Source organism: Plasmodium chabaudi, assembly GCF_900002335.3.
Source record: "Plasmodium chabaudi chabaudi strain AS genome assembly, chromosome: 11".
NCBI lineage: Eukaryota > Apicomplexa > Aconoidasida > Haemosporida > Plasmodiidae > Plasmodium > Plasmodium chabaudi.
Genome location: NC_030111.2, coordinates 546,192 through 561,035, shown reverse-complemented (window position 1 = coordinate 561,035; position 14,844 = coordinate 546,192). Strand labels below are relative to the sequence as shown.

General features: G+C 24.4%; 4 protein-coding genes across 4 annotated transcripts; 2 read left to right on the top strand and 2 right to left on the bottom strand.

Annotated features, from left to right (window-relative positions):
* Positions 1-601: 601 nt before the first annotated feature.
* PCHAS_1115800 (ras GTPAse, putative) lies at positions 602-1,930 on the top strand (the record flags this gene model as incomplete). The annotated part of the gene is made up of 1 exon (XM_736379.2): positions 602-1,930. The coding sequence occupies one exon, from the start codon at positions 602-604 to the stop codon at positions 1,928-1,930; it is 1,329 nt and encodes a 442-aa protein (XP_741472.2).
* Positions 1,931-2,570: 640 nt separating this feature from the next.
* Positions 2,571-4,337, top strand: PCHAS_1115700 (conserved protein, unknown function; the record flags this gene model as incomplete). The annotated part of the gene is made up of 1 exon (XM_736380.2): positions 2,571-4,337. The coding sequence occupies one exon, from the start codon at positions 2,571-2,573 to the stop codon at positions 4,335-4,337; it is 1,767 nt and encodes a 588-aa protein (XP_741473.2).
* Positions 4,338-4,662: 325 nt separating this feature from the next.
* Positions 4,663-8,280, bottom strand: PCHAS_1115600 (TRAP-like protein, putative; the record flags this gene model as incomplete). Its single annotated transcript, XM_016798576.1, has 1 exon — positions 4,663-8,280. The coding sequence occupies one exon, from the start codon at positions 8,278-8,280 to the stop codon at positions 4,663-4,665; it is 3,618 nt and encodes a 1,205-aa protein (XP_016653965.1).
* Positions 8,281-10,037: 1,757 nt separating this feature from the next.
* PCHAS_1115500 (conserved Plasmodium protein, unknown function) lies at positions 10,038-13,865 on the bottom strand (the record flags this gene model as incomplete). The annotated part of the gene is made up of 1 exon (XM_734591.2): positions 10,038-13,865. One exon carries the CDS (start codon positions 13,863-13,865, stop codon positions 10,038-10,040), a length of 3,828 nt encoding a protein of 1,275 aa, XP_739684.2.
* Between the last annotated feature and the right edge of the window lie 979 nt (positions 13,866-14,844).

The following is a 14,844-nucleotide window of genomic DNA, read 5'->3' as shown; positions in this document are numbered from 1 at the left end:
CTTCAATTTCATTCTTTATAAGCCTTGTTAATTGCATAAAAAGTATTTAATTATTTTGACATATAAAATATATATGCATATTTATTGTTATTATTATATATTTTCAGTAATTTTGTGCAAATCAGAAATGCGAATATAGTAAAATATAAATTTTAAGCATTACATTTTTATAGATTAGCAAAATAAAACAAAATGATTGGTATATAATAAAAGGGGGGGAAGCTAGCTATTCTTCATGCAATAATTATGTACATACAAATTTGAATGGAAATAAAAACTTTTATTAAGTTTATCAATGTAAATATATGGATTTCATAATTTAATAAAATGGATCAAGAAATATTTATCGAATAAAAGACGAGCACAAAAATAACACTGACAAGGCGCGAAAGAGTATACATGTGTAGTACTATATATATGCACACACATTATGAATAAACGAAAAAAAAATTATTAACAAGTCAGGTTGATATAACTTAAATGCATGACCATTCATATTAAATTGGTGTAATTTGAATTTGGGGGGTTATTATATGTACTCATAATGTGTGCGTGTATGTATAGAATATATCACTGAGTATTTATATAAAATTATCTCTAAATGAAGAGCTTAAAAATTTTGGTTTTAGGAGATCTTGGGGTTGGGAAAAGTTCATTTCTTAGATTAATTAGTGAAAGATTTGATGAAATATATCCGATTAATTATTTTGATTATTTTATGTATTTAGACGAAGAAGAAAAGAAAGAACAATTTGTATCCGCTCGCGATTTAGCACAAAATAATTCAACAAAACAAAATGTAGAGACAATTGTTGAGTCTATGTTTTTTCAAGCTAAAAAAAACTTTTTAGAATTTATTGAAAATAAAATGAATGCAAAAAAATTTTTTGTTGAGAAAAGACATAAATATACATATGGATTTGAAATATATCCATTTTTATGGAATAAAAATAATTCTTATAATAATAATATATTTGAAAAAAATATACCTTTAAATATAATTAAAAATAAAAGAGAGAATTATCATGATGTATATTTAAATAATGCCACAACTGATAATAAATATATTAGTAGTATGAGTGAAAATAATTATTATACTGTTTGTAATTCTAGTATGGCAATTGATAATGATATGAACACACAAAATGATAATTTTTTATATGTTGAATTTTTTGAAATTGGAGGAGTTCAAACATATTCATATATTAGAAATATTTTTTATGAAAAATATGATGGTATTTTATTATTTTATGATTCATCAAATAATAAATCTTATCATAATCTTGTCATGTGGTTATATGAATTATATGTAAATACTAAGCCCCCTTCTCAAATATTCTGTACTGTTAATAAAAAACAAAATCAATTTTGGAACATTTTTCAAAAAAATAAAATGAGTACAAAGGTATCTACATCCGGGCGTACAACTATATTACCCCAAACAAATATAAAACATAAATACAGTGACTCTGATTTTTATTATGGAGATCAAGCTTTTAATTATTATAATAAAGAAGGGGAATATGATAGTAGGTTTGATATATCTGATGAGAATATTGATATTGAAAAAGGAATTGAACAAAATAACGAAGATATTTTAAATGGTGAAATTCCTATAGCTTGTGTAGCTACCAAAATTGATAAAAAAAATTCTAAGCAAAAACCTTCTTATGTGAAAACTCCTAAAACTTCATATCTATATAGTCTCCTTTTCTCAGATCAATTATCAGATAATTCAAGTTATGAAAATAGAAATGATTTAAAAATAAAAAAAGATATTTTAAAAAAGCTAGAACACAATATTAGTCAAGCCTTAGAAATTAAGGCAAGCTCAATTGACTGTATCATTGATATCAAAAATTTTTTAACATTTTTAAAACGGGTTTACGCCAAAAAATATGGGATACCAAACTCTCAATTTAATTCATAAAAATTTACTTCCTACACAAATGTGTGCGTATTTTACTATTCATTCTATGCATAGCTCTTTATTACTTATATTAATTATTTTTATTTTATAAAAGGGATTATTTAATTTTTAATTTTTTTGTTTTAGTGTCAATTTCATTATTATTAATGTGGCGCTTTATGTCAAAAGTGAATATCGATATGCTCGGGCATTTATTATATATATATATATATATATATATATATATATATATATATGCAACACACAATGCGCTTTTTTTATAAGCCGTGTGTATATACATAAAAATAGGGGGACCCCCAATGAATTATAGCCATTTTTTTGTTAATTTTTTATTATTATATTTTCTTTTTTTTTGTATCATTTTATTGGTTCGATTTTTTCTTTTTTGAAATATAACTTACCAATTCAAAAATGTATTACTATTATTGCCATTAAATTGGTTAGCATAATTGTAATTATTATGCATAAATAATATTAACAGCAATAATTAATTTTAAAAAATGAGCTAGCCATTTATTCTATTTTATGCATATTTTCATATTTTTACCTGACTGTTCATACATTTTAAAGATATTTCTACGATTTCTATATCATACATTTTTATTGTTTTGAAAATTTTAATGGGATTTATGCAAAAAGTATGTTAGATGAAAACTTGTCATGCCTACTGGATGAAAGTGATGATGATTGTATTAAGAAAAGGAAAAAAAAAAATGAATTGAAAAATAATAAGCCAACAATCCATTCTACTAAGGGAAGTGTGCAAAAAAGTAATAGGCAAAACCCAGCAAGCTCTATACTAAACTTCAACATTCGTAATATTGGGAATTTGGATACTTTTTTTAAAAATAATAATGACGAAAATAGAAATGTAAGCAACAACAGTAGCAGTATTAATGCTACTGATCATTTTAGTTATCAAAATTTCCCTCGAAATAATTCCCTATTTTATAGTAATACAAATGGTGAGGATGATAGTAATATAAGTACGTTAGGAAAAGGGGAAACAAATAAAACAAAAAATTATGAACATGTCAGCAAAAAATGGCATAAAGATAATAATTTACATGAACAAAAAAATGCCCAATTAAAAAATAATAATAATAACAGTAATAAAAATGTGTTAAACTCTGAAATGCACGAAAGTGTAAATAATGCAAATGACGTAAATAAAAAAGAGACTGTTCACGAAATTGGAAACCATTGTAAATTAAGCAAAAATAAAAATTATGAATTACCAAATAATGCAATAAATATAAATTATGATAATAATAATAATAATATACATAATAAAGAAGAGGACAAATTATATATGAACACGACAAGGAATATATCGAGAAATATATCTAGACATGAAACAAATTTATATAAAGAACAATTTTTAACAAAACAAATAAATAGCGATGAAGTATTTCAAAGACAAGAAGTTTATAAAACTGATGATGGTACAATGGAAACTGATATATGTAATTGGCTCGATGAAAATAATATATCAAATAATGATATTATGAAAGTAAATAGTAATAAAGAAAGTGAAGAAACAGTTTTACGTAATAGTGAAATTGTAAAAAATGCATTTTCTAATTCTTCATATATAAGTGAAAAAAATAATATAAATAATGAAAACAATCAGAATATTGATAGCTTGTTAAGTTTTGAAACTAGTAAAAAGAATAATTCAGCATCCATATTAAATAGTATCGATTCTGTTGATATGTTACATTTAAAAAAAACGGATCTACAAAATAATATGAACGAATTGGCAAATAGTATCCCAAGCTATATCAGTAAAGAACACATTAATAAGGATGTTCCATCTTTGGTTGAAAATAATTTAACTGAAGATGATAAATTTTCATCAAATTTATATAATAAGGATTATGACCGAAATAAAAAATTAATATATTGTTACTCATTTATAAAATACAATTCATGGTTAAAAGCTTTAAAAATTTTGAATCTCCCAATAGACCCATTTCATTTAAGTATTAATGCACATAAATATATTCGAAGAGATAGTAGCTCAAATGATAATGATTCTTTTCTTTATACATATAATATACATAATATTTTGAAAAATAAACATTTTTCTAATTATAAAGTTAGTAAAATGATTGTTATTATAAAAAATATAAAATGCCATAATCATGGGTATTTTGTTATTTGTATGGACCCATCAGGTCAAATGCCTGCATCTTTACATCAAGAAATTGAAAAGGAATATAAAAAGTATATAGATGTAGGTTCAACACTAATACTTAAAGATGTCACTGTTTTTGAAACTATAGACAATTTGCCATATTTAATTATAACATTAAGAAGTCTTGTTCGAGTTATAAAGGCTGAAGATACACATTACTCAGTTAAGGACGAAATATATGATAAAATATGTTCATTAATCAAATAATATTTTTTTATAAATGATAAAAAAATGGTATTCACTTAATTAGGGTATCAATATTAGAGACAGTCATGATATTTTTTGTTTTTTTGTTTTTTTTTCGTGTTTATGCTATGCATATTTGTATTGTTTTTTCATTTTAAAAATTATGAAAATAAAAAATTCATTCATAACTTTTATTTCGGCTTTCAACATAATGCAATATCAAATAGAGACGGTTCTTTAGATCGAAAAAGAAAAGGACACAAAAAATTATTACCCCATCCCCATGAAATGTATTCATGCAAACAATTTAGAAAAAAAAATTTTAAAACATATGGAGGGTGTGCTTTTATTGCCATGCAGAATTGTTGTAATTTATGGCTATCGTTTGATCTTCATAGTCTTCCGTTTTTGGGGGCTCACGTACTATGAATTCTTCTGGGATAGAAATTGGAGTTATTTGGGTTTGTTTATATGATGTATAATATGCAGATATAGCTAATAATAAAACTATAGTTATAAAAAATGAAGCAGCATATTTATAAACATAACCATGATTTGTTTTTTGATTATTCTTATCATCGTGATCATGTTCAATATATGATTCAATACCTTTATTATTTCTCCATACTTTATTCATATCTATGTCCCATTCTAAATGCTTGTCTTTCCAATCTTCACCTTTACTTGTTAATTCATATAGGATTCTCTCTTGTTTCTCATTCTCTATAAAATTATTATTCGTTTTTACAATATCTTCTAAACTTTCTATTTTTTCGTCCATTTTTTGTTCATAATTTTTGTTACCCTCCTTTGGGTTATTCTGCTCGTAGCCTATAACCTGTTTGTCTTCCCCATTTTTACCACCCCCATCATTTTCATCGTTTTCCGCCTGTTCAACTTGGGTGCCTTTATCTAGATCAAATGATATGGAGTCTATTTTCATATTTCCATTACTTCTGAACTTTTTAATTATATCATATTTAGAAATATATTTTGGATTTTTTTTTACTCCAAATACTAATTTTGGGGGGCATGGTAAAATATTTATGTTATCTTTCTGTTCACATTCTTCTGATTCTAATATATCGCTAGTCACGGGTTTTTCTTTATCTTCATCAGAAATTTCAGAGCTTCTACCTGCATTAGTACCATTCCCAGTACTATTATTAATTGGATTAGCTAAAGAAGGGAGCACCAAATTTTCTGATTTTTTCACTTTATCGAGATCATCATTATCAGTAGAATGAAAATAATTTTTTAAATTAATTTCAGACTTCCAATAAGGTTCTGTATCAATACTATCAAATAGGTTTGAATATGATGATTCGATTTCATCGTTTAAAGATGGTTGATCATTTATATTATATGTAGAACTAGTAGACTCTTCTCTTTCCTCATTTAAATCGGCGTTTGGATTGTTAATCGATTTATGTAAAATATCTGCAAGAAGATTGTTAAAGTCACCTTCTATTTGTTCAAACATTTTTGGACTACTTTCATCATTATTATTATTTAAATCATGTTGTAAATTTTGAATAAATGTATCTAACTTATTTTTATCTTTTAAATTAATTTTTTTTATAGAATATCTTTTTTTTTGACGATGGAATATTTTTAATAACTTCTTAATAAATGAATGCATCGGTTTTTTTTTATTATCATTTTTACCTGCACTGTTAATAAAAGAATCGGATTTATATTTCTTTAATGGACTGCCCAATGAGTCATCGCCTATCTCATCTATATCATTGTCTTTGCCTATTTTATCTAAATTATTTACCGATTTTAATATTACTTTATTTTTTATTAATCTTTTATTCATACGATTTCTTTTAAATGGGGTATGCCGTGGCTTGGCTTTCCATTTGATTGTGTCTGGCGCCGTTTTGAGCTTGTCCTTTTTCGCAACTGTGTCTGGCGCAGTTTCGAGTTCGTCACTTTCCACAGCTTGGTCTTGCACAGCTTCGAGCTCGTCCTCTTCCACAACTGGGTCTTGTGCAGTTTCTAGTTCGTCCTCTTCCACAACTGTGTCTGGCGCAGTTTCGAGTTCGTCACTTTCCACAGCTTGGTCTTGCACAGCTTCGAGCTCGTCCTCTTCCACAACTGGGTCTTGTGCAGTTTCTAGTTCGTCCTCTTCCACACCTGGGTCTTGCACAGTTTCGAGTTCGTCCTCTTCCACAGCTTGGTCTTGCGCAGTTTCTAGTTCGTCCTCTTCCACAACTGGGTCTTGCACAGTTTCGAGTTCGTCCTCTTCCTTGTGAATGGGATCCTTGATATGACTCGAGTTAGAGCAGATATTTTTTTGTATCAGACTCAGGTTCTCATTAAAACCTCCCATATCTTCAAAGGAATAAAAGAATTTTTTTTTTTGATTCCCCAAAATATAATTACTATCAATACTTAAGGCAGAACAATTTTGTGTATTTTTATTTTTAAGACAAATAGAATAAATATCTAGATTATAATTGTTACTAATTTTTTGAATTATTTCATTATAATTATTATCATGAATATCACCAGTATTTATAATTATTAAAACTTTTTTTACATTCTGTCTATTTATATTTGAATTTAATATATTATTATTATTTATAAAATTTAAAGCACCTATAATATCTTTAGTTGGACCACCTAGATTATATCTCCAGCTTGTTAGAAATGTTAATAATTTATTTCTGTTTGATGCTAAAGGGGATGTAAAATCAAACCAATTATATACTTTATTTGAAAATGAAGAAATTGAAATATTAATTAAGTTATTATTCATATTAAATTGAGAAACCATTTTTCGGATTGGTGTTATAAAATATTTTAACCATATACTTTGAGAATAAATAATTGATGAATCATCAACAAGTAATGATATATCCATTTCTTGATCACATACATCTAATGAATTATCACAACTTTTATAAAAGCATTCATTTATTATATAATTTTTTTTTTGAGAACAATTTTTTCCTTTTCTTTTATATAATCCATTTATTGGATTCTTAATATTTGTTATTGTTGTTCTTCGTCTATAAGTAACACCTACATCACATGTAGTAGTACATGCGGACCAATCATCCCAATCACTACAAACTGCATCTACAGGAATGTCTTTATATATTTTCACCAAACTGTTTGATAACATATGCTTATTATAATATGAATTTTTTATTATACATCTTAATAATTCATTTGTATTGGGCCCTAAACTGTTTATATAATGACAATAAGATAAATATTGTATTTTTGTAACAATATTTAATGTTATATTTTTTTTATCAAATAAATTATTAATTATATCTAAATCAGTTTCTTCATCAAATGTATTACCATCTGTATTAATAAACATAATAATAAGTTTCGTTGTATTTTCATTTGAATTATAATAATGTTTTAATCCTACATAGTTTAGAGCCTTTAAATGGTTTGATTCGACTACACTATCATTTGTTTCGTCTATCTTGGTTTTTAGAACCGCCTTTATGAACTGCTCTAGTTTTATAGTCGGTTCTTTAGAAGTTATACTAGCGTTAGTCGACAAAGTGCCATCATCTTGTGCAAGCTCTTTTGGTGCAGATTCATTTTGTATAGAACCATTTTGCACACTTGCATCTTCTCTATTTCCAAGCACACCGTTTCTTGCATTGTTGGTTAGGGTCCCTTTTGTTTGCACGTACAAACTGTCATATGTTATGAAACTAATTTTAACGTTTCGATTTGTGTCTTCGGATAATAACTTGCTAGACAGTTCAACGATGTTATTAAGAATTCCTTTAAAACGCTTAGTATTACTAGATACAGATCCTAAATTATTTGTATTCCCAATTTTATCATTTCCTATGTCTAGCAATATAACAAGATCTAAGTCCCCTCTTCTTGTGACGTCATCAATTAATGATTTATTTTCACAAAAAGAATATGCTAACAAAAAATATATGATACAATAAATAGTTCGCCAACTTGTATATTTCATTATATTCTTTAGGATCAAGATTTAAAAAAAAAAAAAAAATGTAATCAAATTAAAAAATTGTAAGACCAATGGAATGGCTTTCAACTTGCCAAACCAGTCTTCAAAAACATCGAGGTGTCGAATTACAAAATGGTGTATAGCATCAAGAGGTGTGCAATTTTGGCTAGGTATTTCTCGTTTATTAGTATAAAACAAGCTCGAAATGGCTAGTTAAATAAAAAATTGATAAATATATTATATATATGGTTCCTCCTCTTCAATATAACGCGCTAATGCGTATATACACATGCATATATATAGATAGATATGTTTGCACATATCCCAATTTTGGTTGTCTCGCTTATTAAAGAAGTAAACATATTTCAAATTTTATGTAATAATATAAAATATAACTATTTGATATCCATTATAATATAAATAGCGAAATATAAGCGGGTTTAAAATGTTTGCAGCCCAATATATTTCATTTATTTATATTTGAGAAATAAATTTAAAAATGTATTGGCATTGAATTTGTATATAATATGCCATGAAAAAATGAAAGGAAAATTTTTAATACAGTTGTTTTTCGATTTTCTCATTTGTTTGTTTATCAATAATATATTATATGAACGTGCAGGTAAATACAATATTTTTTCTTACCAAGCAATAATATTATGAATATTTGTAAATAAAAAAGCAAATAATTTGATAGAACCATAAAATGGTTATTAATATAGACAAGCAAAATCAATTATTGCTTATCATAAAATAATTAATTTTAAAATTCAAATATAAATTATAATATTCAGACAAAAAATTTATGGAATAGCTTATACAGCTATTCACATATAATCAATAAAACAGACAAGCAAAAATGTTATAAAAATTTGGATTAACAAAATGGAATAATGTTAAAGAAAGTAGCAGAAAAAGGCAGAACAAATAAATAAATTAAATTAAAATGAAATCAAGTGAAATAAATGAAATGAAATTGTTTAATGTGTATACATAACAAATTGGGGGTGGAGATCCTTATGTTTTTAATTTAGTGTCCCTTTGACAAAAATGACTATTACTATCTATGTGTTTATAAAATAAAAAATTTGAATTCCAACTATTTCATACAAATTTATTATATAGAATAAGTAACTAAATTTAAATTTATATATAGAATACATGCAAATTAGAAATATAATTTGTCTTTTTATGTTAATCTTATTAAAAAAATTAACACACATTTTTTAAATTTATTTTTATTAAAATCATAGAAATATTTTTTTCTCCAAATACATGCATGTAAATTGAAAAAAAATTAATACCTTTAATTTAGTACCACCAAAAAAAAAAGAAAAAAAATATTAGAGTATAAAAATTAAGTTAATAAAACAAAATGAATTCGTGAGAATGGAAATACAGTCTGCACCTTCAATATGTTGATAAAAAAATTACAAAGCATTAAGTAAATATAGCACATAATTAATAGGTTATATTTTTCCTTTATCACATAAATAACCATGCTCGTCAAATTTTATTAAAGACAATCGTACAAGCAACTTTTTTCCTATACCATATTAAACACATATTTTTAAAGCTATTATATAAGCCAGTTAACAAAAAAATCAATAAAAAAAAATTTAATTTAAATAAGCTATAAATTATTTGAAAAGCAAATATTTTATATAAAACAACATCAAATATAGGACAAGGCAAATAACAAAAAATGAAAAAATTGTAAAAGCATGAAGAAAAACAATTGAACAAGACAATTGCCAATTTTAATTGCGAACTGATATGATAAGAGCGTCTTTAATATTTTTGTTTTCTCGAATGCTATAATCTTTATAATGGTTTGAAAAATATTTGATAATTTTATTTTTTTTGTTAATACAATTTCCAAAAAATAAGACAAATTTTGAATTTTTAAAAAAATTATTTTCATTTAATATTAAATTATGATGGTTGAGAAATTGAATAAATTTATTATTTTTGAAAAAAGATAGATTAAAAAAATTGTCTAAATTAATTAAATCAATAAAGGTTTGTCTATAATCAATAAAAAACATAATTTGTGTTTCCACATTAATAAAATTATCAATTATTTTTGTAACTTGAAAATAATTTAAATTATAAATAATAAGTTTTTCATTATGAATAATATACATATCAGTTGGTACTGTTAAATATTTTGTTAAAATTGGAATATAACTTTGCTTTAAATTGGATGATAAAACATTTGGATCATTATTTATCATTGAATTAATAAGCATATAATTTTTATGTGTTAATTCCTTATTTAATAAAAGAAGATTATTAAAATTGTTTATATCATTCATTAGTAAACTAGTTTTTAATAAAATCAAAAAATTGATATTTGACATTTTGTGTGTTTTTAAATAACATTGCCCAGTCAGGTAAAAATATAAATAGACATATTTTGTCCATAATTTTTTTTTTTTTTTTTTTTCGCTAGTTTCCCATTTTTCACCTATTTGGCTAGCTCTTAAGGTTGTTACATTTTTAAGTAAATATTTCATAAGCCCATTTAAAATTAATGTATAATCATTTTTATCTATAAAATTATATATTTTATCAATAAAAAATTTCTTAAAAATTGCACTTTTTTTTATTCTCTCAATATTGTTTATTCCAAAAAATTGTATATTTTCCATTTTTTCCAATTCTTCTTCAATTTTATTAACATGATCATTACAATTTTTATGTAGCTTAATGGGGCTATATGTTTGTTCTTCTTTTAAGTCCCCTTCATATTTATTAGTTATGTACTTATAAATGTGTAACGGATTATTAGAATAAGAAAAAAAATATTTTGAATAATTTGACACCCATTTATTTGATTTAGGACTATAAAACGAGTTGTCTATACTTAAGAGAGAATTATGATATATTAAAAAAATTTGTTTATACAAATTTGTATTTTCCTCTATACTACTACTATTTTTTGGATGTGTGTGGTTCTCTTTTTCTTTGCTATTGTTTTTGAAAATGTTTATAAATTTTTTTTTTTTTAAGCATTTGGTTTTTATTGCATGTTTAAATAAAGAAACAATCTCTTTATCCATTTTCAAATTGCTTAAGGAATAAAAAATAAAAAATAGCTGTTTCAAGTTTAAGGCTAATATTGGGTTTGTGAATATTTTCATATTGTGTTCGCTTTTATTTACTTTAGTCAATTTGTTTATTAACTTTTTCATATCAGTTTTGTTACTACAAATGGTAATACTTTTATATGTTTCATAAATGTCTTTATACTCTAATAATATATAATCAAAAAGGAATCGGGTTTGTTCATGTTGTTTATTTGTTTGTGTTCCCTTTAAAAATCGCTTTATTATTAATTTTTTTATATTTTTATTTATATTTTTAAATACCTGTTTTTTTTTTAAACAAATGTTTAGTAATTGTTTATTGTTATTATTTAAGTCAAGAAAATGTAAGAGTGAAAAAAAAAAGGATATGCTTATTTTTCGCATAGATAATATATGCATTAAATTTTCCAGAATTTCGGGTAAGATATATGTTTGTTCTTTTTCATTTTTTATATTTTTGTCTGTTATATTAGTTAAATAATTTTCTATAAAAAAGTTCAACTCTTCAAATGCTTGATTATATATTATAATTTCTTCGTTAGGGTGTGTAGTAATTTTTTTATTTAAAATTTTTTTATATCCTTTAATTATTTTTGAAAAAAGCTTATCCTCTTTTTTGTCTTCCAAAGCTAGTAAAGTAGCTTGATTTTGTTCTCTATCAATATTAAGATTGGAATTTTTCAAGTTAAACTGTAGTAAATACACATATTGCAACAAAAGCAAAATATAGAAATGGTTGTATATGTCCATTCCGTCATTTAACTTACTTACGTTCACAACTTTATTAACAATTTCAAAGGCTGCAGCTAAATTAGTTGTATCAGAACTGAATAGGTCTTCATCAAATATGTTTACACGGTTATAATTTTGGAAGTATGCATAAGGAGCAGTTTCCAACGGTTCAACCCGCCCATATAGTGTGTTCCCAACAAAATAACTTTCTTTGCATTTCTCAGCCATTTCCTTACTGTACGATGTTACATTTCCTTTACTTTTTATATAAAATATTTTCAAAGAGAATGCTAAGGTGATTAAAAAAAAAATCCACTTATCATCGCTAGCTATGTTGTAACCATTAATATTGTTCATGTAGTGGGAATAGAATTGTTTTAAAAACAGTTCAGGAAAATAATAATTTTTTTTTTTCAAAAATGTGTTTAAAATGTTTATATAAAATAAGGGGGTTAATTTTGGATTATTATAGCTAGACAAACTAAAATTTTGTAGGTTTTCATTTTGATTATTTTCGACATCATTTTGTTGGTTAATTCCCAAATATAGAGTGTCTTTTAAATTGGCTTGAATAAAATTATAAGGATTTATTGACAGAAAGTTTAATTTATATTTATCATTAATTGTAGGTAGCAAAATGGATTTAAAAAAAAAATCGTGTGAATGTTGTATCTTCATTAAATATAAATTTAATATATTATTTTCATTTAATATGTTAATAAAATTTATAATAAAATATTTTGATTTTTGTTGGTTAGTGTGTGTAAATATATTATTATAAATATACTTTTTAAAAAATAAAAGACATTCTCTATACTTTTTATTTATATATAAATAATTTAAAATTATTAATTTGTCATACATATCATAATATTTAATATTTCTTATTATTTTTTTGTAAGTTTGAAATATATTTTTTTTTTTTTTTGTATTAATAAATATTATATTTAATTTTTTTCGATTTTTTAAATACACATCCACAATTTTATTTTCAACCCATGAATTATCACTATGTGTTGTAACCATATTATTTTTTAAGTTATTAAAATTGGTAGCAAAATTAAAACGTTTTTTTTCTTCCGAAATTTGAACTTGCTTTGTTATCTTCTTTAATGCCTTAGAGTGTTGTAAAATAAATTTATAATTATTTTGCTGAATTGTTTCCAAAACATTTTTATCTCTTGTATTTTGGTCATAGGAATATAAACATTTCAATGTTAAATGATATAACATATTTTCCTTTATATTTAAATCTGAAAGTCGAAAATCGTTTAAGCTTTTTTTTAAATACGAATTTGAAATTGTAGGAACATAATGAAGACATAGTAAATTATTTACTAAGCTTTTATTTCGACCTAGATATAATTCTTTTTCCAATTTTAATGAAATGCTTAATGCATCTTTTGGAATACTAGGATTTAGAACACTGTTTTGTGAAAAAAATAAGTATTTATTTTTGTTCTTATTTTTGTTCTTATTTTTGTCCTTATTTTTGTTCTTATTTTTTAATATATTTCCTATGGTTACTCCAACAATCGGTGACTCGAAAGAGCTTACTAATTTGGAGTTTATTCTCCATGCTTTTTGTTGTGAACCTTCATTTTTCTTACGTCCCCTATATCTTCCTTTATATGTCTTAACAAATAATATATTATTTTTACATGACCTTGTATTCGCCTTATCCAAAATTAGGCAACTTGTAAGTTCATTGAAAATGTATAATAACCCGAAAAGTGTAATAATATTAAGAAAGATCAAATCCATATATTTTCAAAGTATATTGTTTTATGTTTTATTTTGTAAAACTAGCGTAGTGTATTCTCAATGATTATGATGCCTTGAAGAAATGAATCAGGTCAAGCGAATACACAGATATATTATATCATGTTATATATAGGCAAAATATGTTTTACTTATTGTTTGGCTCATCATATAAGCTGGTTAAGCTGTCTTCCGAAAATCGGCTGACTCTGACCAATGCCGTCTGTTTCCGCTTTTCCTTTTTCTCCCCTACTTTCGTTTTTTTAATTTCATTTTTCAAAATGGTGTGGAAAAAAAAGTAACAATTTTTTTTCATCAAATTTTATTTCATCAAAATTTATTTCACACAATTAGATATTATTTTCAAACTTTATATTGGCATGGTGAAAAATTTTGTTAGTTTATATGACTGATTGTGTAGTAAACAAAATAGTATATACTAAAATAATAATAATAAAAAATTATATGCCTACTAACTATTTTTAAACACATTAAATATTTCCAACTAGCGAAGGAATGTGAAAAATGTTTTTTATTTAATAAATAAATCCACCTTTTAATATGTTATTATATCTGAAAATATGGAAAAAAAAAATTCATAGGATTATCATTTTGCATTGCTACAACATTATTATTTTTTTTTCGCTCATATATGCATACTATGGGGAAAAAAATATTTAATTTTTTTTTGACAGCTAATAATATCAAATTTTGTTTATATCTTATTAAATAAATATTATAATTTTGCTGCGATTTTGTTATATTATTTATTGTATAATTTTTACATTATTTATCGCACTTTTTTCAGATTGCTTATTGTACAATTTTTGCATTATTTATTGTGATATTTTTTATTTTCATTTTTGGGAAAATTATGCTGGGCAATCTTTCGCTTCATTCAGGGGAAAATAAAATGGACTGAAAAGGAATACCCGCATTTAGTAATCACATTAAATGTATGTATTAAAATAAACAGTTAGTA